Source organism: Corvus moneduloides, chromosome 4 (assembly GCF_009650955.1).
Source record: "Corvus moneduloides isolate bCorMon1 chromosome 4, bCorMon1.pri, whole genome shotgun sequence".
Classification (NCBI taxonomy): Eukaryota; Metazoa; Chordata; class Aves; order Passeriformes; family Corvidae; genus Corvus; species Corvus moneduloides.
Genome location: NC_045479.1, coordinates 24,999,570 through 25,023,927, shown reverse-complemented (window position 1 = coordinate 25,023,927; position 24,358 = coordinate 24,999,570). Strand labels below are relative to the sequence as shown.

General features: G+C 40.6%; 1 protein-coding gene across 2 annotated transcripts in view; it reads right to left on the bottom strand.

Annotated features, from left to right (window-relative positions):
• The window catches only part of EP300 (E1A binding protein p300), a 61,930-nt gene that overhangs the window by 24,565 nt on the left and 13,007 nt on the right, over window positions 1-24,358 (bottom strand). For both annotated transcript variants that reach the window (XM_032107885.1, XM_032107887.1), the window contains 13 exons: window positions 21,285-21,943; window positions 12,437-12,613; window positions 10,017-10,278; window positions 9,130-9,243; window positions 7,987-8,223; window positions 5,472-5,565; window positions 5,012-5,146; window positions 4,508-4,625; window positions 3,856-4,030; window positions 3,383-3,460; window positions 2,457-2,566; window positions 1,793-1,948; window positions 289-732 (listed from right to left, as the gene is read on the bottom strand). In XM_032107885.1, the coding sequence (XP_031963776.1) occupies window positions 289-732; window positions 1,793-1,948; window positions 2,457-2,566; window positions 3,383-3,460; window positions 3,856-4,030; window positions 4,508-4,625; window positions 5,012-5,146; window positions 5,472-5,565; window positions 7,987-8,223; window positions 9,130-9,243; window positions 10,017-10,278; window positions 12,437-12,613; window positions 21,285-21,943 (2,759 nt within the window). The remainder of the gene's footprint in view (window positions 1-288; window positions 733-1,792; window positions 1,949-2,456; window positions 2,567-3,382; window positions 3,461-3,855; window positions 4,031-4,507; window positions 4,626-5,011; window positions 5,147-5,471; window positions 5,566-7,986; window positions 8,224-9,129; window positions 9,244-10,016; window positions 10,279-12,436; window positions 12,614-21,284; window positions 21,944-24,358) is intronic.

Below are 24,358 nucleotides of genomic sequence, written 5' to 3'. Positions count from 1 at the left end.
ATGACATTGTTTTCCTATTGTATACAAGCACTATGCTTATGTAGACACAACCAAAAGTCTCATCTATGTTTCACAGTGAATTTCAAAACATGCACTAGAATTCTGAAAATGCTTCCCCTCTGGAAACAACAGATGATCTACAGACTTGTCCTGATGAAAAAAGGTTACTCCCCAAATACAAAAAACCCGCCCTATTTTAATATTAAACATGCCAGGAGCACACAACTGAAAATTAAACCTTACACACAAACATTTGCAGGGAAAGCACAATTAAAAGTATTTCCTTACAGGTGTTGTGGGGTGCTGAGGTTGCAGTGGTGCTGTTGGTGTGGGAACAGATGCAGTCGTGCTCTGCTGTGACAAGGGCTGCTGCTGTTGCTCTGCAGAAGGGGTAACTGGAACTGGAGGCTGGACTTGTGGAGGCAGCTGTGCCTGCGGAGGTGTTGGAGTCTGCCTTTGAGGGGGGTGCATAGTTTGGGACTGTGGTCCAGGTGGCATTGCCTGAGGAGCAGGTGTGGGGGCAGTGGTGGCAGCCGCTGCTGCCGCCTGCTGTTGCTGTGATCCCAAGCCTGGGGGCGTGTGGTGAGGTGTTGGGGTTCGGCTAGGTACCGGAGAAGGAGAATTTCGGTGCATGGGAGGCTGTGGAAGAGGTGGGCAGTGAATATGGCTCCCTTGAGAACCTGGAGCCATTGCAGGAGAGTTCACAGGACAGGAAGCGCTGGTCATTTGTGCCTGTGGGAAAACAGGTACACATTTGCAATGACTTGAAATAGAAACGCAGGAGAAATTACTGTCAAATGTTTGCTTTTCCACAGCGTACTTTAAAAAAAATGTGACAACTATTTGTTTACTTTTAAAAACTCTTTCAAAAGCAGAAATGGTCTACTTTTTTTGTTCTACACAAACATAAGGCTGTTTTATGATTTATTAATCTCTCTTAGAGAAGTTTTAATAGAATAACTTATACTTGTTATATTTTAAAAATGGCACACCTACACCCATGGTTCGCAAAGCATTTCTTTCTAAAACTGCAGATTTGTACATCCTGAATACGGGACGATGCACCACACAGTGAAAAACTGCATTCAAATACACTTGGCGTGCCCATGTCTCCACCCCCAAGACTAGAAACTGAATTTATCATCACAAATAAGTACAGCTGTAACTCTACCATTATAAAATTACAAAAAAAATTGTATTGGTCAAGAAAAAAAACTGTAACTCCACAATAATCTTGCCTGCAAACTAGGAAGAAGCATCAGTGAGAAGCAAACTGACGTTCCCTACTTCTTCCTGGCCTGAAAGGTTCTTGCTGAAAAGGGAGAGGGAGAGGACAGAAAGGAAACTGCTAGACTGTAAGTTCAGATCTTCAGTAGTGATAACCCTCCTAATCCCCCAAAGCCAGCAACACACAGGCCTGGATAGACATGCTTTTTTATGACTTATTGTACCACATCTTAGTTTGTCAGGCTCTGCTGCTTCGCTGTTCAGCAAGAGAATCTTAACTACTGCACACTGAGTCACAATTTCTTCTTTGCTCCATAAAAACAAACCAAAACCAATTCCTCTCTAACACTTAAAATTAAGCCTGAGAACAAGTCAACAATATTTCACCCTTGCCATTCCCAGTGCCAGATCATGAAAATGAAAAGTCTCAATAAATTAATTTGGTTGACTATAATTCCAACAGTCTCTTGAGGAAACAAGTTTTTCTCCATTACTACAAACTGAACAAACATAATCAGTATATGACAAAGCTCACTAACAGCACTTCAAGAAATCAGAAACTTACTTGAGATACTGGTGTCTGATTGCCAGGCTGAGTCATAGGCATGCTCGCTGTGTTCATTCCCGGGGAAGAAGCAGGGAACTGAGTCTGTTGTAGAAATTGATTCTGACCAGAAGGCTGGCCAACTCCTGGTTGCTGCATACGTGAAGGAAATCCCATCTGTTGGAAAAGAAAGGAACTCATTTCACACAATATGCATACACCTTCATAACATTTTACAAAAAAAAAAAAAAAACCACCAAAAACTTTTATCGTGTTGTAGAAATTGATGCTTGCCACTTATCTGTAGGATACAACATGAAAAGCCTGCTTATAGCTCCTCTCAAAAGACAGAATTCATGATGATTTCTCTTAAAAGCTAAGTAAAAGGATATTGATTTCAGATTGGGACCACGACTTAAGATTTATTTTGGTTCCTTGTTTTAAGGATGCAACAAAAAGCCACTTCAACTTAATTTTTAGGCAATTCTTACCACAAAGATGTAAAGATTTACTATATATTGGACAGAACTTAGAGGAGATGCAAAAGACAGAAACCAAAGGGCCAAGAGAATGAAGAATTGATGCTTGATTTATTTTTAAGCATCTTTTATTTACTGTTTTTAAGGAAACCAGAGTCAAGAGAAGCAAACCTGTGAACTCAACCCTGGCAGGAAGGCACACTGACCTGGTTCATGGCCCCAGCCTGACTTAGCTGTCCAGGGTGCTGAAGAGGAGGGGTTTGTCGGGGTCCCATCGGTGACAGCTGCATGTTCATCTGGCCAAACTGATTCATTCCTGTGAGTTTGTGCCAAAAAACCACTTGTAAACGAAGGCCTGAAATCTCCTTTAGGCACCATTCAACATTTGGAGAAGAAATGCTGTTTCTTTCTAATTTTGCTTTCTAGCAACCAGCTTTCAATCATTTCAATATTGCCTTCTATTAAGTAGTTATGTAGAGTAATTTTAAATACAGTGTTCAAGCTATCTACTCTTTCAGAATACAGATCAGCTTTTTCCCCTTCAAGACATCTGTTTCCACTGTTATTACAACTCATTAAGTTTGAGAACTACTGTAACACGTGACAAATACTGATTGTCACACCTGCTGTTGAAGATCAACTTTCTACAGAAAGTTGCATTATCTTAATTACATATCAGAAATTCACTTATTGAATCTCAAACTGTATCTTAAGTTCAATTACTTTGCATGTTGGCTATAACACATATTGAATGTGTAACAAACGTTCTGCCCTTTTTTCCCAAGCAGTAATTCTCACCACATTCCCTCTGCTACCAACATGTCCTCACCTGAGTTGGCTGATCCCACCACCCCATGCACACATGATCAGAAATTCCAAAAGCATCAAACTCTTTATTTAACAAAGCAAGCAGCTAATGTGCATCTCAAAATCACAAGACAAAATGCTACTAGAGATAGTGTTATATATTTATTATATAGTTATGTAAGAATTATACAATATAGATAGCTATTTTCTTAATCAAATGTAAAAACTGCACGTGAAACAAGGTCTCTGATGCTTCAGTAAGAGCTGCCCAATTCCAGGGTTCCTTTAAAAAAATCACAGTAGCAAATTTTCTTCAAATATTTACCTGGCTGTGCCTGCATGCGATTCATCATCTGGTTTGGCACATTGGCACGTATCAGGGTTGGGTCAGGAAGAGGACCATCTGGGAAAGAAGACATTGAAATAAGATAGTGTTATTCAGAAGACCACCAAGACTTATCCACCACACGTTTTAGTGAGAATTACACATTAAAACCCATGTATAACAAAAGTAAATGTATACAGTAACTAAACATTATTAAAGAGTCCTCAAAGTGTGAGGCAAACTGAAGAACTTCATTGAAAATATAACTACATCCCAGTGACAGAAATACCCTCTGACTTAGAGTCAGCTGTCAGAAAGCGAGGACAAATTTAAAGCATGTTTTCAAGGTGCAACAATGAACAGTAGCTCACAAACAAGTCAGGTACCCACGAACACCTAGATGATCACCAGCCTACTGAAATGACAGTATAGGATTTCCTGTACCAGGTAATCAGTAACCCAAAGGTTCTTACTTGCAGACATTCCTGGCTGTGGCTGTCCCATATTGGGCCCTTGATTCATGGGAGCTTGTGGCATGCCTGGAGCATTTGGGATCATATTTTGCTTCTGCAGCCTGGTTCTTCGTTTCTCCTCCAATTCCTTCTGAATCTTGTAGATCTTCTCTGCTAGCAAGTGATAGTACTCTGCCTGTTTGGGAGGAATAAAAGCCAAGAAAGGCGATCACACACACATTAAGAAAGGGCAAGAGGTCCCAGTGATTCACACTTTGGCTTGGGGTGGGGGGTGGTCTTCCCCTTTGCAGGGACTGTCGTGCAGATAGGAGAGGAAAAAGGGGCACTGCTAAGGGCACTGCTCTCAACTATTAGACAAACACCAGGTATTTCTCTTCTCGTGTCCAACACTTCTCCGGGACAATCACAGTGAAGAGCTTCAACATTGCCTTTAGGGAACTGTGACAAGTCCCAGGCACAGCACATCTCAACTCCTGGCACACCCAGGCAGCAGCCTTCAACTGGCTGATTCCTAGCCCCCATCCAGCAGCCCCTAAACACTTGCTTCCGCAACTTGGGAGTCCCATCTGTGCTTTCATTCCTCTGCCTTCCCAGTCACTACAGGATCAAGGTAGAAATACACAGAACTAGATGACGGGGGATGGCTTCTCACCCTGCTGTTTGCTGATTCATACATATCCCCTTCCACTTTCCGAGCATATGCCACCAGATTCTCCATCCGTCGATCCTTCAATGCTGCAGGGTCAGGAGTAGGAAATATGGCTTGGACTCTGAGGGGGGAGAAAAAAAAAAAAAAAAAAAATGCAGGCAAGTGATTAGAATGTTCCCAGACCAGCATTAACTCCAGTGGTTTGAACACAAAGCAGCAAGCAAATCTGCTGACAGACTGCGGCACTGCTACTGCTTCCACGGAACACTGTCCTTTGTAGATGGCTTGAGTATGGAGTGGGAAACTTCCAAGACAACAGCCCCAAACCAGCAGATGCAACTCCATCTTTTGGGCTTCTGTTTTCCCTTCTCATGCATCATGACAAAATTCTCTCCTTGGCCCTCTAGTTTTGCAAGTCAGGCTTCCTTCTGCAGCCCCTCTGCCCCCAGTACACCTCTGGGGCAGCAGCTCACCTAACAGGAGATTATTTTGATATTAGCTACTCACAATTTATGAACAAGGTGGTTTCGGAGATCCTGAGTGATGTCCTCATGCCACTGCTTTCGAATTCCAGTATTGGGTGGTTGAGCTGTTGGCATGGCTCCCAAACTGGCAACACTGGCGCTTTCACTCATCATGGGGCTTCAAAAACAGAGCAAGAATTGAGGGCAAAAGTCTAGCCCCAGCTTAATCATCTTACAGTCATAGCCTCTTTTAGAATAATGTTAGGACAAAGTGCTAGTTCAGCCATTCCCTAATCAATGGACAAACTGCAGAAATAGCTGCACAGGCACCAAACAACGCCATGAAAGAGTACATGTTGTTCTACCCAAGGATTTGGAAAACTGCAACAGAAGCTACAAAATCCAAAGGGAGAGATAGCCATCAATGGCATTTACTCCACTGTTTACGCAAGAAGTGCCATGAGATCAAAACAAATTCATTGGGTACAAAGGACTCAACTTACTTTTGAGAATTCATGGTTGAATGTAACATTGAGTCAGGCAGCAGATTAGGGGGTTGAACCCCTACTCCTCCATTCACTCCCATTGGATTTGCACCTAGAAAACAGAAGAATACAGAAAAAACAAAGACCACATTTACCATGCAAAGTCAGTAATTGTTCAGCAATAACAAGGGTTTAGACTTTCAAGTACTTGGACTTTTGTGAAGGGAATTTAATTACTCGTTGCTCTCTTCACCATCTTCCTTTTACAAACTTAGAAAAAGCCTGAGGCACAACACTGGTGACCTCCAAGTGAAGCATCAACCTCATTACTCCTCTGCACACCTTCCTGAACTTATCAACAAACAAGTGATTTCAATTTGCTGCAAACATTATGTTCCAGAGTCCTTTCCTGTGCCTCTCTAATGAAAGATTCCAACCACTTCTGCTTTTTTGTTTAGAAGCAGTTGGGTTTTTTTTTCATTCAGAATCTTAGGATATATATTCACAAAGGCTTCAAAAACTTAAAACATCAACTACCACCTACATCAGACAAGATCCCCTCTCACCCACTCCATACTTAATGATCCTACAACTAACTCCAATGTTTGTGACAGGGAAAATCTGACAATCCTTTGCAGGAAACACCTCTAATTTGTTGCATAACAAAATCTGATTTTCTGAATCACACCAGATCTTAATCACCATAAAAACTGTCTTCACACACTTCAGTCACCTCTCAAATAAAGAAAAATGCAGCATATTTCTGTGTGGAGCTTCCAAACAGATAATTTTGAGAATTTGCAAATAGCATGAAAGCCATTACCAAGTTTCACAAGTATTTATTTGAATCCTACAGAATCTGTATTTCAAGCAAAATTACACACTGCATACAAGAGAAACCCAGTGAAATTAAGTATGTGAAGCCTAATGCATACCCCTAATATCACAACCAAGCATTTAACAGATTTTTCATAAATCTGTTCCAAATCGCTCTTCCCTTAGTCCTTTTCTTCTTCCCAAATCCACTTTGCCATCTGAGAGCACACTGGCATGCAAGACAACAGTCCAACTTTATCTTAACTCTCCCTTTTTCAACTGTAAAAACCCACCAGTTTTTTTTGAGCCACTTAGGACTGCATCTTTTCACATGGCAGTCTTCCTCAAATCCCGCTGTTTCTCCTAAACTAGTCCTGTTTTCCTGTAGGCCATGACCTGGTAATTCCTTCTCACCTGTTGTAATTCCCTCCTTAGCCACCTGCTTCTAATAAGGAAGCAACAGTCAAAAGTCTACACTCTCCATGCTTGTCCTATCTACATTAAGCTGCAGTTCTGCACACTCCAAGAGCTTTTTCAATCCCATTTCATTGGATTTTCTTAGCAACCATACAAAGAATGCCCACTGTTCTGCAAGGAATGCACAGGCCAAACACTGTCTATAAGTAATTACATATATAAGAGAATACAAATCCTTTTGCCTCAGAAAAGACTCTAAGGCACAATAGAAAAACGTATTCTTTTAATCCAATTGTTTTAAGACTAAGCTCTCAGGACCCTTACCCTTTCCTCTGTTTTTACACACTGGAAGGTAAAGTTTTATCAAGTCACAATCTACAAGGGCCAGTCATCTCATTAACAAGTCTAATCTACCCAGCAGCCTTTTCCTGAGTAACTCAGGAGCAGCATTCCCTCTGCAGAGGAAAGCAGCAGTTGGTTGCAGGCTGTAGTTTGTGTGCTTCTGCACCAATCTCTCATTCTGTACACAAGTTTGTCATGGGACATGTAGGCAGGATCACTGCAATCCCATACAAGCTTGTGATAAATCACTACCAGTTCTTCTTTCCTCTTTTCCGCTAAAAAAGCCACATCTACTTACGCAACTCAAGCAAACAGGAATAAGAAAAAGTCCTCAGAAAAACTTAGATTTGATGGTTAAAGGTGACTTCATTTGACATCAGCGATAGCCAGGTTCCAATTAACTGCACTTTGAATTAAAATTCTTATCTAGCCCTATGATGTTGCAATAAGCCACCTAGACAATTTAGAGCTATGTGAGATCACACAACAGGATTTGGGGATGATGTCAGTTATTTACTATTTTTCATTTTTTAAACAAACATTACATATCTGAGATACAAATGTAAAATGCTCCACTCTAAGTGACCAGGAAGTACACCTGAATGCTGGCATTCCAACGCCTGTATATCCAATTAAAAACTCCCCAACAGCCTGAAACTTGCATTACAGTACAATTATAAAGCTACCAAAAAAAAACCCCAAAAAGCCTTGAAAAATTATCATTTTTCCAAAGAAACTAGTTTTCCCAGAGAACTTGTTTTCCAGAAGAAGGCACCTGGGCCCTCTAATGTTCCTGTTCCACTGAGTAACTTGCTATTTCAAGTCTAAAATATTGTAAAGCCCTACCTTTTGCAAATTAACTAGCAGTATTAAGCTAGTAGGTTGAGAAAATTTGCATTATATGTAGCATGGGGACGCTGCCTGTAGTTTGCATTTTAACACTAGCAGATAAACTTACTCATAGGATTCATAGGGCGCAGACCCTGGGGTGACTGTCCCTGTTGCTGATTCTTCACTTGAGCCTGGGGCTGTGTCTGCATCTGGTTCCCTTGATAGGTCAGTCCGAGGGCTGCGTAGGCTCTCTCGATGGAGCTGGGGTCTATCTGACTGGTAGTGTTTATGCTGGGCGTTGTCTGCTGCCCCACGCCCACAGAGCCGGTATTGGCAAGTCCTACTGCAGCTCCGCCCAGCAGCGCTGCAAGAGACACGGAGTTAGTGAGGACAGCAGAAGGCAGCCAGAGAGGCCCACCAATACACGGACAAAGAGCGCACTGGCTGCTCAGAACTATGACATCTGCTTCTGGAAGCATGCAGGGAAACAGATCCAAAAAACCTGTCACGAAACAGAAAGACAAGTTTTGACCCAACCAGCCAATCCAACATGCTGTTTTCCCTTTGGGCTGCTCAGAGGAAATCCCACTCTTAAATATTTAGGACACATCTGCTTGCTTCAAACTGAAAACAGAGGCACACCACGTCACAGAGGCTAAAGGCAGAAGGACACAAACAGCTCTCCACCAGCCATTGCAATGCCTTTTTTGCCCTTTTTTTTTTTTTTTTAGTTTTCTTAAACCAAGAAATAGCTCACATTAGTCATGAGAAGAGTCTTCAGTAACATTAAAGGAAGGAGAAAAAAAACCCATACAGGTAACACAATGACAAAAATCTTGCCAAACATTTTGGCAGGGAGACCAAGGGGACACAAAGAGAAAGGGGAAGTGACATCTGATGCAAACAAAGAACGAAGACAGAACCAAGTATCAGGGCTGAAATGACAATGCGCATGTGTGTGCACATCTGTCTCCAGAAACTGTCCAGCCGGAAGAAGCAGTAATGAAAAGCCAATCACTTAGTTGGGACAGCTATGATTTGTTCATCCTTACCACTCTCTTGATAGAAAAGTACTATAAAGTTAGAAAGCTTTCATAAACACTAGTAATCAAAGCCAGAAAAATACTCTGAGATTAAAATAAGAGAAAAATCACATAAACATGTTCCCAGGTTTGAGAGCATCACCACTACCACATGGGTGTAAGAAAGTTTAACTCCCAACATGCATTTTATGGTTTATTCAACACAAAGAATTCCCCAGCAGACTTACATTGCTGATTTCTTTTGTCCCCAGCATTTTTGAGAGGCAAACATACAGGACAATCGTGTCTTGTACAGTTCTTCCAGTGTGAGATGATTTGTCGGGAAGATGCACAATGTGCCACTGAGAAAGAGAAGGAATGAAAAACTTTTACAAACTACTGCCAGTATCTCCACATGGTCATCACAAACTGGGTACAGAGCGATGTTTTCACACATCTGTATCAATGCAAGTCAATAAAGTATTATTTGAAATAGTTCAGCACTAACTAGACCTGAAAATGTAGCCAGATTTCTTCTAGTACTATTGGCTCAACTAAAGCCTACTTGAAAACCCCATGTGATACACCCAAGCCTACGTCTCTGTGGCTTGAAGGATAACTCCATACAGCTCAGGTATCAGGCAGACTGTGCCAAGCAACTGAGATGCCTACAACTGGTACAATCCAGATGAGCCTAGGCTATCAAAAAGGGAGACTTCATTTTAGTAGGACATTACATTTTTAAGACAGAGAGAGGGGTTGTGAGTGCCAGTAGCAGTCAAATTCATGGCATGGTATTGCTTGCGATTGATCGCTTCAGTTTAAGGAAGACAGGCAGACTCCTATTTGCAGATTCCTGGTTTGTGTCTACCTTTAAAAGAAGGCAGCATCCAAAAGATCTTACAGTGAGTTACCAAGTTAGGCAAAAGATTTTTACTCATCTTTGTGGTATCTTATCCCCTCTAACTTGCCTAAACTTTAGAGGCTCAGAAATTGCTTACAATTCCCAGTCTTAAGCAAATAAGACAGAATTTCTTTACCTCATTTCCCAAGTCACCCACTAGTCCATCTCTTTCTAGGAGCCTTTCTCCTCCCTCAAATGTTGACCGTATCTACATAACCACTCCTCCCTTACCTTGGCAAGACTTGCCAGCCTGACAGTGTGTCATGTGGTTCAAGACATTCTTCATGGTTCGGCAATGAGGGAGGTTGCACTGTCGCACCTCCCCGTTGGCTTGTTCTCGACGCTGACACTTGTGAGCATGTAAGAGAAGAACGAGTTGCTGCTGAATGAGTTTGCGCTTTTCTGGATCTGCTGTCGGTGCTCCAGACCCCATTCCTTGAGAAGCTGTTGGCCCCATCCCAGCTTGCTGAACCTGAGGAGCCTGCTGCTGGCCCTGAAGAAGGCAGGAAAGAAATTCCCAGAAATAAATCTATTTTTGAAAAGAATTCATTTAGCAAGTAAACAGCAACACAAGAAAAAGTCCAAGAAGAAAAACAACTACTACTACATTCTACGATTAAGGAAACAGCCCACCTATATGTAGTTCTGGAGGACTCATTAAAAATGCCCCTTAGCAACAGTCCTGGCAATTCTCTTGCCAGCCACAATTTCCTCCCCATATCACTCTATTAGTCCTAGCTCTTGCCTTATCAAGGGCCAGCAGACCTTTGCACAGCTCACAGGTTAATTTGCAGTGCTAGACCAACCAGAAAATATTAATAGCATTTAGATCTCAAATCTCCTCATTTTTGGAGGCTAAAAAGTTGCATCCACAATTCTTGCATTAATGCAAGAAAGCACATTTTACAGTGACCAGAGTTTTCTCTCTCAGTATAAGGTGTCTCAAGTTGCCTACTCCTAGAAAAGGAGAATGAAAGAGAAGTTCTGGGAAGCTTTTAACTTTTCTCCATCACCAAACTTGCACATTGGCATTCAAAACATGCATCTCCCTAGTTTCTGCTAGAGAAGAAGCACAACTTCAGGATAATAAACACCACAGAACTAATATCAGGTATGGCAGCATCTAGTTTGTCTTCTCTGCTTCTGTTTAGTTGTTCAGAAACTTTTGTATTCCTTTCAGGTGACATTTGAGGAATACTCACATAAAGGAGGCTCAGGTACTCTGTGTTGCATCTATCACTTCAGCTCAACAGACTTCACTTTCTAACCGACTCTTCACAGAGGTTCTACAGGATGTTTCTGGAGATCTCCAGAGCTTTAGACCTCAGCTACCTGTATTTCTAAACCGCAATTCTCCTGTAGCTCTTGACTACTAGTATTAACCTTTCATTGTACAAGGAGACTTCACCAATTAGTCAGGCCCTCAGGGTCTGTGCATGTTTCAGTATCACCGTAACTGCCTTGGTTGCAGCCTGGAGTTCTAAACAACAACTGAGAGAGCAGCAACTCTAAGTTCTTACATTCAGCTGGGTAGCAGCTCAGGAGTGTTATATGCTCTGCACTGAACACAAACTTGACAGCTGGGGTTCTGAAAAAGTTTTGGCTGCTTTTTTATTGATTCATACAACCAACTGGTTTGCTCGTCTTCCAATGTTTCATGCTAACACTTTAAAAACCATTAAATAAAACTCACAGGACTGAGCTCTTTTTAATTTAAAGGTACTAGAGTCAACTGGAAATGGTTTTTCAGCAACAGTTAGTAAGATCAATAGACTGACCCTCCCAAGGGGTGCGTGGGAGTGGAATTTGAAGCACGGAGAAACATAAGCTATATTCAGAAATATGAATTTGTTTCCTAAATTAAAAAAATATATATAGGGGAAAAACTTGCAAGACATGTTGCATGTCATACTCCTAACCAATTCAAGCTTTGAAAATAATGAGCCATCAGCATTAAGCTCAAGCCAGGAAATCTAACGCTAAGGCATGTGGCGAGGCACTAGCATTTACAGGCTTGGGTCATCCACTTTTCCCACCATTCTTACTTCCCCTTTCCTCAAGTCCTGCTGATAAGAGTGGAGGTAAAAGGGAAAGGTACCAAGGCTACTATAGTTGCCAGGGAATCACCTCCAGCATCAAGACTGTTGTGCGTATTCATGTAATTCACAACAAGAACGAACACACAGCTGAGGTTTCTAAGCCCTATCATAGGTAATACCTGTTTGAGAAGGGACATTTCTTTTTCCCAAAAGCATCAGCAAGTACAAACAGGAAAATAATTCTCCAGCCAGAGGTACTCTGAGGAGAAGGGGCCCAATACAGCAATGACAAAAGAAGGGATGGGACAGGAGAGCAGAGGTGTCCAAACAGGTTGCAAAGCTCAATTCAGCTCAGAAGCTCTATTTCATTTTCCCTGTTAACAGGGTTTGAAGGCCAAAGAGTGGAGATGCAGTTTATCAACACAGAAAGCACAACTCAGCCCTCTCACTCATATCAGTCTTAGGAGTTAAAACAAGTGCATTCTGTGCGGATTCAGAGCACATATTCACACCAGGCATGACAGCTGCCAAAAACTCACAACGTGGTAAGACCAGAGCATATTGCTCCTCCTTACCACAACATTTTCTGAATACATCTTTCATTCTACTTACCATGTTAGGCATTCCTGCCCCAGGAACTGGCTTCTTGTCCATTGGAAACTGTGGTAAGCTATTCTGCAGTCCAGCTTTATTCTGCATCTGAGGCCCAAGTCCACTGGTTCCAATCTGTTGCCCAGTATTTTGGCTATAAGGCTGGCCATAAGGGCTGGGATTGCTCATCATTCCCATCTAGGAAATAAAATGGTAAGATGTTCAAGTGAGATAGTTTAAGTTCACCATGTAAAAGGCAAATTTATACTTCAGAGAAGTCAGAGCGATCACAGCCATGAGGCAGCTGCAATGCAATACCGATCCACATGCTCCCCCTGCTTCTTCGTGTTCACAGGTTTACCCATCACACAACATTAACTCCTCAACTAGACAGTTCCTGTGAACACAACAAAGCCAACTTAGCAATCTTTGAGGTCTGACTGGAGAGAAGTGGCCTAATTATTTCTTTATAAAATATTTGGTTCAACAGATTTCTCATTTCAGCTTTCTGAATCACAAATTTGTACCATGGACTACATAATTCTTCCAGACTTGAGTTCTCCTCCCTGCACTTGTGCAGACTCCAAATGGAGACAAATACCATCTTCATTCATATCAGCAGAGTTTATCCCAAAAACATCCTACCCAACTGCCAGCACTCCCACAGCTCCTCTCCAGACAGACATAACAATGCAAGTCTGCATTATCAGTACACAAACATTTTCAATTTAAGAATACACCACAGTCATACCAACTCGTTTGCAGTCAGCAGTACTAGAGGTCAAAGGAGAGGACAGGTAGAAACTCTGCAAACAAAACATGTCTACCAAACCCTTCATTCACAGGGGAAAGAGATTCATGTTTCATACAAGCCATATGCATATTCAACAGTTTTAGCACACCACAATATACTGTTTGTTGTCTTGGAACGCCTAGAACCTAAAGAACAAGGACCAATCTTGCCAATAAAGTTGTTTGTCCTCTGACATCTTTTTCCATTCCTTGCACTCCCATCTATTTTCCATGGGAAATCTGGCCTTCTAGGACCAAAAGAACTAGACAGAGGACCAGAAAAACTGGAGATTTTTGTTAAGATTACCAAGTTCTCACCATTACTCAGGCAGGATCCTCAAGGAGCCATAACTCAAAAACAAAGGCACAAAAATACTTTAAAGAGCTGCGTTGTTTCAACTCACATTAGAATTTGACTAGACAAGGTCCAGTCTCGTTGATGCTCTTTGGTTCAAAGCATTTTCCTGCATTCAAAGAAGAACATAACTTCTGTGGTAGGCTTGTTTCTAATCACTCCTACGTTTATTCGCGAAGCATCCATCCCTAGCAGAAACACCTTGTTTCTGCTCACCAAGCTTCTTCAACCTGCACTAGAAGTAACCAACATACCCTGAGATTACCTGCAACTAGTCACACTTCCCTTTTTCAGGCTGTAACAACCTCCAATCCACTATAATAGCCTTCAGTTTGCATTTACAAAATAAGGCAGGATCAAACTCAAGCTGCAGGAAAAGGAATACAAAATTCACTCAAGAACCTGCCACTTTAGACATCTGATATGCACAAGTGAATTCACTTGAGGACAGCCCCCCTCCTCCACACATAAGCAATAACCATAATCACACAGCAGTAATTCATTAGAGAGCAATGAAAAGAATCTCTACACATGGCAGAAAAACAAACTATGTAATGATCAGGCAGAACTAAAAGCCTTTCTTTCCACTGCCACGTCTCGATCACAGTGAATACACCTGTGGTGACCAATGAAGCAGCTGCTGCCAAAATCAGGACAGGCAAGACCCAAGGCCTTCCTTCCTCTCCCTCAGAAGACTAGTAAGATCTTACGTGCAAGTTATGCAGAAGGCAAAGGGAGAAGAAAAACGTAAGGAGTCAGCAAACACTTTCAGAAATACTCCCCATCGTCACTGCCACCTCAAACTGACAAACAGGTTTTCAAGGCTTAGTGAAGGCCTGACAGTAAGAATTAGTCCCTTAAGAAAACAAGTTATGTTTTCCTGTAAGATAGCCTGATCCCTTTGGCTTCAGAGAGAGTTTTGAAAGCAAGGACATCCCCAAAACCATACATTTCTGCACAAAGCTTTCAAGTTCATTAACATTCATGGCTCCCAAAGTCAGTTGATATCTGAGAGTACACCAAAGCACAGACTATGCTGGCTGTCACTATCACCAGCCCCGTTTGACTCCTGTAACTTATGCTATCAGCTTTAAATACAAAAAACAAACCAAACAATTCAGAATTAAAGGCTGAAGACACACTTTCACAACTTGGTGTTACAGGGAGAAATCAAGATCCCCAACTCGGACAACTGGAGACTTCACACACTGGTATCAAAGGATTCAGAATAACTGTCACCTTGTGAGCCAGCTTTGTCCTGACTACAGGGTAAGAAACCCAAACCTAGACTTAATAAAACCACTTTTGCTATGTCACCCAAAACACCTTTCTAATGAAACTTACAGATCAGGTTTCACCAAGCCAATCAACGTTTATATTTGCAACAAAGCTGGATGCAAACTTGATGTGAAGCATCTGACTTTTTCAAATTACTAATCAAGCTGGCTTAGCACAAGAATCTCTGATGCTCTCTCAAGCATCAGCTACTGGCACTGTTTGGGGTGCAAGACCAGCCCCCTCCAACAAGGCTCTCTCCATAGCAGAAACACAGGGCTCCCCTCCCCATCTATCCCACTGTGCTAAGGGACCTGGCAGCAGAACACTACATGCCCAGCTCAGCCTAGCTGCTCCTTACAGGGGTAATATTTTCCCATTTCAGGTTACAGGAGAGGCAAAGACCAGAGAAGCTCAGGCCAGGTTGACAGGCAAGCACACCAAACTGACTCAAAGCTAGACACTCAAGCAACATCTAAGATGCTAAATACCAGATTCCTCAAGGTCTCCCTGAACAAATCAGCAGCCATTACTTGATCCAGGTGAGACTGACACCTGCCAGATCCTCAGCTGAACCGCAAAGCAAGCCCCCCAGTTCTGCCATCACAGACTAACCTGACACCAACCACCTGCATGGTGAGTCAAGAGAAGGGTCATTTGGGAGATTCTCCATCTCGCACAAGGTGGCCTTGTGACCCTGCACAAGAAGCTGGAGCATGCTCATGTTATTTGCTGTGACATGTTGAGAAACATGAATAAAAGAAAACATCTAACAGGAAGAAATGTATGGCCTCATGACTACAGAAGGGAGATCAAAATCCTGTATAATTTCATCAGTAGGCAACCATCAGAAAGACTGACACATAGTTCATGAGCACATGAATGATCTATTGGGAGGGGATAGATAAACAACCAAGTGCAGAAGAACCAGCCAAAGAAAGGTGGTGTTAGCACTACCACATAAGAGAAGTACAAGGCTTCATCTGCAACAGTGCAAAAGCATACATGGCTTAATTATAGCTACAAGTTGGCGAGTACAACCTCTATTTACTCTTCCTGGCCACCACTTCCTTTCACTGCCCTTCCTATTTCTCTTCATATCCATCCAAAGTTTTTCTTCCTCTCCTCACCTTACAGCTTCAACTTAATTTCATCACATATGCAAGAATTTGCACACAAGGAAGAGCAGACAGAAATCTAACTCACAGTAAAGAAGAAGGAAGATCATAAAATGATGATAGGTGGCTGACAGAAGGCAAAGGTAATCTCAAATGATTCTACCTTTTACATGCACAATAGAAAACAACTGGATTTTCCTGCATCCAGTGGAAGCAGGGGCTGTCAATACCAGAATGGTGAAAGGTGTGTATCTCTCACCATGGATGACACGAGTTCAGGAAACATCCTAGTTTACTAGCAGCATCAGACAGCACTGTTCAGGTACTCCCCCATCTAAGAGGAGTAACTACAAAAGCAGAGGAAATTCCCCAAGGTTTTGTTCTAATGCCATGAAACACATGCATCTTCAGCTCAGAAAGTCAAGTGACTAACTTTGCTTCTAGTTTTACTGTTAATACCATGGAGTACAAACTGAAAAGGAATACCTGCTACAGGTATGCACACAGACATTGCAAATATTCTACTGTTTCTCTGTAAGAACAACTTCCTTGTTAACAGTCTAATATTTGAAAAACAGCTAGGTATCAGCAGTAGAATTGAACCATGACCAGCTTTTAGATTTGCAAAGATAACTATAAGCATAGAGAAATAAACAAATAGAATTAAGTTTTAATAACATTCTTTCAAAGAATCCAGCAATCACAGTATCATTTATGTCTATCTCTGTCAGGGAAACTGCAGTGCATGGACTAGTTTAAGGCTATACTGATGGTATCTAGTATCTTTCCATATCCACAGGTTCACAAGTGAAAGTTAATTAACTTTCCCCAAACAGGAAATTTAATTTTAGTAAATTCTAGCTGGGTCTTTAAAAACAAGAACTTACTGTACATCACTTCCTAGTGCCATTCTACTGACTGGTAGAGCATTACTGAACTCAGGCATACCCTAACTACATTTTGCCCATTGCATTCTTTCCAAGGACTGTTACTGATTATCATTCTTTGCACCTAACTGCATCGTTTTTTAAGATACCTTTTTCAAGACACCACCTTTGTGTCACTGCTGTTTCTGCTAGAAACTCCCCATGCCGTTCCAGAAACTTAAGACTCCAAGTCTTCACTACTTCATTTTTCCCTCATAAACAAACGTTCCTCTCTTCCTCTGGAATAAAGTGAGCAATTATTCATTTCTTCCCACCTTGGTTTACCAAAGAAGAGAAAGCCAAGGACTGGAACTCACACTACACTTTGAATGGATAAATGTACTTGATCATATGGTATGCTTGGTCACAGACACTGTAAGTACGGATACATTTACCTGTTGAATCAAATAGCTACTGAAAAAAGAAAGGCAACCAAGAACACTGACCACCTATCTAAAATAAGAAACTAAGGAATATATGACACTTTTATTTTCTTAATCTAATTGCACAGTTTGAGAGCAACATCTTCAATCTCTTCAACTTTGAGCAGAAATTGATTATTATGAAATTTCGTATTGTTCTACTTAGAGGAAGTTGAGGAGATTCTGACAAATTATGTTTGTCTTTGCAAAATATTGCCATTGAATCTTCTTAACAGAAGTTAAACTGATAAAGCCAATAATAGCAGAGATCTTTGTACATACTCAGAGTAAACCAAGTGACAAAGAATTACTACTGGAACTACATGTTTCAAGTGAAATGCTCACATAGCAGAGGCAGTAGTAATGCTCTTACTAATCTGAACTGCCTACACATCCGCTTCATTACAAAAGTAAGGGAACATGGCTTGAATCAGAGAGGAAATGTAAGTGACCTGAAGGTCAGGTGAACTTCATCACTCTGTGGCAGAGCATTGCTGTGACAGAAATGCATACAGCAACTTATAAACAAAATACCCTCCTCCCCTCATATGAAGCTGGACAGTTAAGACCCTAACGGGGCACTCTCAGTAGAACCCAGTGGAAGGACAACACAAAGATTTTAACTAGATAAAATTCCAAATGAAGAATGGTTCAAACCAGGCAACATGAATCAGCTTTTAGCAAATTCAAGCTTTGTAATAAGTTACCTGTTCACATTTAAATCAAAGCTGTAAAACTATCCAGTGAAACAAAAAGCCTGAAAAATACTTAAATGATGACAGAACCCAAACATCATGAACAATTTCCAAAACACTATTTCAAGAGTAAAAGGCACTCTGTTACCCTCTTAACTTGCATAAAACCAAGCACACAGAAAACAAAAAACTATTCAAGAAAGCAAAACTTGTTAAAATTCCATCCCCTCCAAACTTCTAACACTTCCTTTCAGGGTAGACTGTCACAGGCATTTTTATGCCAGTACTGTCACCAAAGTAGGATTCACACCCTCCTCTGACAGGCAAGACCACTCGTTTAAAAAATCCCCTCCCTAATATAGGGATACTAGCTTTCCAACTGATAAGTACAAATGGGACCTGAAAAAAAAACCAACTCAAATTAAATTTTTTTTAATGACCACCTGAGTTCTAATTTGAGTCGGGTTTAGTTTCTCAACACAGCCTGTCATGCAGCTGGCACAGAGACAGCATCCAGACAGAACTGCTTCTTCATATGGTGGTGACTGCTTACATCAGAACAGAAAACTACAGCATTAAACCACAGGATGGAAGCATCAGATTGTGACAGGACAAGTTTATGAATAGAAATCATTTACAGTGACATTGGGAATTTCAAGTCCTAAAAGTAACGTGCACAACTAGAGAAGGTCGGAAGTACGTAGTTAATGTGCAAAGCAAGTGTTTCATTCTATCGCTAGTCAATGTTTTGGGAAGAGAGGAAGAAAACTTCAGTAATTCCACAGGATAACAGAAAGTAGAAATGTAACCAATTTCACTTTCCAAACTGACTAGCCCCTTGGAGCTCATCTTTCCTGTTAGAAGAGCATAACATCCTCCCTCCCAGTTACTCAACATCGCAGGAAACCTAAGCTACTCCATACAAACCATTGCACAAAACACCTCTATTTCACTGAGAGAGAACTCACTGAGGCAACCATCCCATCACCTAAAGGGGCTGACTTTGGCAAGCTAACATCATCAAGTTGAACAATCATAACCAAAGCATCTCATCTGGCTTTTTTTTCCTCCTACTGAAGGAGAGCTTCTGGATAATGCGCATTTTTTTGCGGCAATGAAGGAAACCTACAGAAGTTATTACACAAACTCCCACATTAACAGCAACACATTACTAAATTTACCAATTAGAAAAACTGGCTTTTAAAAACTGCTTAAGGTCCTCTATTTTCATCTACTTTTTGAAGATTTGTAGGTGGGAAAACCCAAAAGCAGATGGGTGGGGAGATAAAATGGTCAGACTTTACTGTTGTCAGACTTTGCTAGCTCTACTGTATGAAGTGAAACACAGGCTCCCTGCCAACAGCCAAACCAATTGAAGACATTCTGGAATTTCAGCCTCCATTTCAGACTGTTCTCTCTCATCCAACAGTTTCAACTCCTTTATGAGGACTATACCCACTATACTTACACAAAAAGTCTCAAGATTTTTTTATCAGCAATTAAAGAACCCTAAGTATTTTTAATCCATCTGGGACTATGAACTAAAAAACAGAAGTTATTGTGTATTTGGTCTAAATATCCTCAAAAGCATAAAATGTTCTTACTTTAGATGTACAGCACTACTGGAATTTAAGTAAGGAAAGAAGACCATTTAATTTTAGACTAAATTGGTCAAAAGCTTGATTTTATGTTCTTTTTAAAATTTTAGATAAATGAGTTTATTATACTGCATAACCCTACATTAGCTCTGATAAGTGAGGAAGAAGTTGCATTTCATCCAAACACTCACTACATCAATTTTTGACCTCTGAAGACAGATTTCTGAAGATGAATTTTTTTTTTTTTTTTTACAGCTAAGGAATAATGAATGACGTGTTATATAATTCAAATACAAGAATACTTCAAGCAGCTACATATTTCTTACGACTGTAAGCTGCATATAATTTTTCTACTGTAGTAATCAAGCTTTGCATTAACTTTCCTATCAGGCAAAAATATCTGAAATGACCAGACCACAGAATCAACTCATTACTAAACACATATATATATATAAAACTCATTACTAAATATATACATACACACACACTCTCTCAAAAGTTAGCACACTGAGCTTAAGGAAGCAACTAAGACCAAAGAATTTCATAATTAATGTTCACAAGACACTAAAGTAATTTCACCTAATATATTAAAGCATTGCAAGACCATTAATACACAGCATTACTTTTATTTATGTTTTAAATACATTTATAGCCTGTTACTTAAAATTCCAAGTCCTCCAAGGGGACTGACTTTAGGCATTTTGAGATAGATTTAGGTACTGCAAAGCACCTTAAAAAAACCTATCCCGTCATTAGCCAGGAAACACAAAATATGCACTTAAAGTGAACTAAAGCACTGAAGTATTTTCTAGGTTTTTGATCAAAAGACAAAAAAATGGAGAATACTCAAGTGGCTCCTACTCTAAGATGGCTAATTGTGCATGACAAAAATGAAATGTAGACATCCTTTTATTAGTTAAACCAGTAGGTCTTCTTTCACCTTTTCGGTGACTTACGACAACAACTTTCTTCCAAACTCCTGGATATTACAAAAGCACATTTATTTCCCCTTCAGTATTAAAAACTTTTTTTTTTTTTTTTTTAGCTCTCCAGTTTACTCTCCTATAGACAAAGCCACTGCAAATTTTAAAACAAAAACTGAGTTGGATTAACAGTCTTAAGAACCCAACACTGCCTTCAGGTGTTTACACAAGCATTCATTCTTTACCTTTAACTCGAATACCCGGCACATACAGTGAGTAGATCAGTCAATTCAAACCTGCATGTGCCTCTTAGCATCTGCTACACCACAAACATTCAATTGATCTCAGACAACAAATACTTGCATTAACTGTCATACAGGAAAAAAGCACCACAACATCTAAAAGGTCCTGACGGATTCCCATCACACTCACAATACCAGCATCACATTAGATGGAAAAATACAGTTGCAGACAAAGCATAAAACAGAATAAAATACAATCAAATTACTTTTCAGTGTTATGGATAATCTGTCACAAGATTTCTAAACCAGGCTTTTTAATCTAGCCATAGTCTTGCTTGTTGCGCAAGATTCAATTTTTGCTTCCGATGACCATCACAAATTCCACTTCAGCAGCATATAAACTATTTAATCCATCATATGGGATTCTTAAAGGAAAAACCCTATAGAATCCACAGTGCAGAGGAATAAATTTTACAAAACAAAGTCAACAATGAGGAAGGTAATAAAGTTTAGCTTGTCTTACCTTGTTCATGGCTCCAGGCTGTGGCCCTCTTAGTCCAGCCTGCCCTCCCATCTGTGGAGTGCCTTGTTGCAGTGTCTCAGCCAACAAGTTACCAGCACTACCCATTCCTGGGTTCGGGTACGGCATATTAGGTCGCCCTCTGCCTGCTCCAATCGAACCGTTCATGACTTGCCCCTGCATCATCCCCTGTCCATTGCCTGCTGCCAACATCCCAGGATTCATGCCAGCATTCATCCCTGTGTTCATTCCCATGCCAGGCTGGTTAACTGGGCTGTTCACTGTTGGCATCATTGCTGCTGTGGATTGGGCAGATGGACCCTGGTTTGGTCCACTTGCACCCATCGCCATATTGGGAGAAGTCAACCCAGCCTGTGCCATGGGGCTTTTCACCATGCTGTTTAACATTCCCATTCCAGGACTATTTTGTTGGGTTTGACTGGCCATGCCTTGGCCAGGGCCACCAACCCCCATATTGAGGTTTGGGGAGCTACCAGCCCGTAAAAGTTCAGACAGCTGCTTGTGTTTAGATGCAGCATCTTGTGCCAGGCCAAGGCTGGTCTGCAGCTGGTTAATGTCACCACCATTGGTGAGTCCAAGTTCTGTGGAGCTGATCAGTTCATCCGGCAAGTCATGTTCCAGATCAAAGAGTGATCCAAAATCTGAAAAACAAAACAGATTGTATATGAGCTCAGAGCAATCAGTAGCGTCTTGAAGTTTCTATTTTTTAATTTCAAGTAACAAGCAAAACTTGACTTTTTATATTTGAGCAAAATTCCCTTATCAGTCATTACTAAAAGCTACCCAGTTTGTCAGGATAAAAGTAATTCTAAACTTTATGGTGTCTAAACTAGAGAAAACTGTTCTACGTCAGCCTCCTACAATTTGTGTCAAAAGATCATGGGATATCTCAGACTATGATCTCTCAACTTGAGAAGTTTGACAAGGGAATAGTGAAAAATATGTATTGAAATCTCTCAGTTAGCCAATGGAATTAAACAGCCATTACAAGAAAGAATTAGCAGGTTGATGGGAAAACACTGTCTTTATCACTTTTGCTAAAAAAGTTATAACTTTTGGACAGCCATAACTAATACAGCAATATCATTTTAAAAAATATATTTACTATTTATAAAATAATAAATAGAGGTTTGGTTATAGGGTTTTATGTTGAATTGGGTTTTCTGGCATTTGGTTTGGTTGGTTGTTTCAGGGGTTTTTTGGGTAGCTGTTTGGTTTTTTTATTCTTCCACATCCAGTCATTACCAGCACTGAATGGCCAAATTTCATTGCACTTCACCGGACAGCCAGTATTTTCCCACAACAAACACTATCAGAAAACAAAGTAACCCTCCTGCCCACAAAGCTGTGAAAAACACCAGGATGAAAAAAAAAATTCCCACCTCAAGAGCCCATGCAAAGCAATCCCTGAGGTAACTAAGTGGCGAAAGATTGCTACTTGGAATACATAGATACAAGAATATTACACAGTACCCAGAATCTATTTGCTCTAGAGAACACGAAGTTCCTATGTCTGCCGAAGCAGCACATAATCTATGATAGTTAAACCAAAAATAACTTAGAAAGCTTATGGTTTCTGACATGCATTAATGACAACTTCCCTCTCCAAGTGAAAGGAGCTGGCAAGAAGAGGTGCTGTAGTGGACCTTGTTCTCACCAACAATGAGTGGCTGCTGAGGAATGCAAAGCTCAAATGCAGCCTTGGCTGCTGGGACCAGAAACAAGTGGAGCTCAAGATCCAAATGGTCCAAGTATTAGTGAAAAAAAACTACAGTTAAACAGCATGCAAGCCAGAAAAGTTCATCAGCATTATGGATTTGTTTAAAATGTTTCACATGATACTATACCCAAATTATCAAACACCTGGACTAACAGAGTTCCTACAACTTCACAACTCTTATCACAGATAAGATCACGACGTTAGAATTCCGAAAATACTGTATGAGATTGGCAAGAAGACAGGTGCACCATAACAGGGATTTTAACACTCCTTTTAGACACTCTACAACACTCCTTTTAGACACTCTACATTACTACAAACCACCAGAGAAAGAAAGAAAATTTCCATTAAAGAACTTTTAAACTATTAAAATCAGGTAGCCAATTCTTCATGACCATGTATCTTGTGCAAGAAGTTACGCTTTGCAAGACACACCAAGGGCTGATTGTTCATTTGCATGACGGGTATTTTTGAAGCTTCAAAAGTGAAGGAGCAATCAGAAGAATAAATCTTTGTTCAAGTTCTCTTTCATCTACAATGATGAACTTAATATTGTGTGTCAGTAGACTCATCTAAAAACACACCACACACACCCCACCCCCATCCCCGCAAAAAAAACCCAAAACAAAACAAAAAACTAAAACCAAAACCAATTCACAATGCTCAGTGGTTAACTTAAGAATTACATTTTGATGAACACGGAAAGAGTTAGTGGAAGAGACCCTCAAATAAGAGATCAAGGAAATCAAAAAAGCAATCAAAAAAAAAATAGATGACAGCTTGAAACAGCTTCAACTAGCACCTTAAGAAGCCTGTCAGGACACATTTAACAGGCAACTGTTGAAACATTACATCCTGAAAACACTGTGGCTAATAATCAGACTAAGAGACCATGAGTGAGGAAGGAGTAAAAAATATGATCAGGAATTCACAAGTTAGCCAGCTGTCCTCAATGACAAACAAATAAAACTGAAAACAAAAGTTAAGTGACTGGAAAAAACATGACCCAGCACAAAGCCTGTACCTACAACATAACCATCATGGCAGCCCAGACACCTCCCATCAACACCCACATGGTCCAAAGGCCACTTTTTTGACTGTAGCTGGGCAAAGAATTTCTGCTCTTGAACAAACACAACTTCCAGTACAGGGCAAGTCCCAAACCAAAAGTCCTCACTTCACCTTTCCTGAGTTCAGACCATTGCATATAAAGCCCTTCACAAAACCAACTGGAGAGTGACCAGCAAATGTTTAATATGAAAAACTAACTTGTTTTTCAAACTACAACATAGTATTTTCCCAGGAAGATCCATGTAGATGATTTCAGATGTAACAC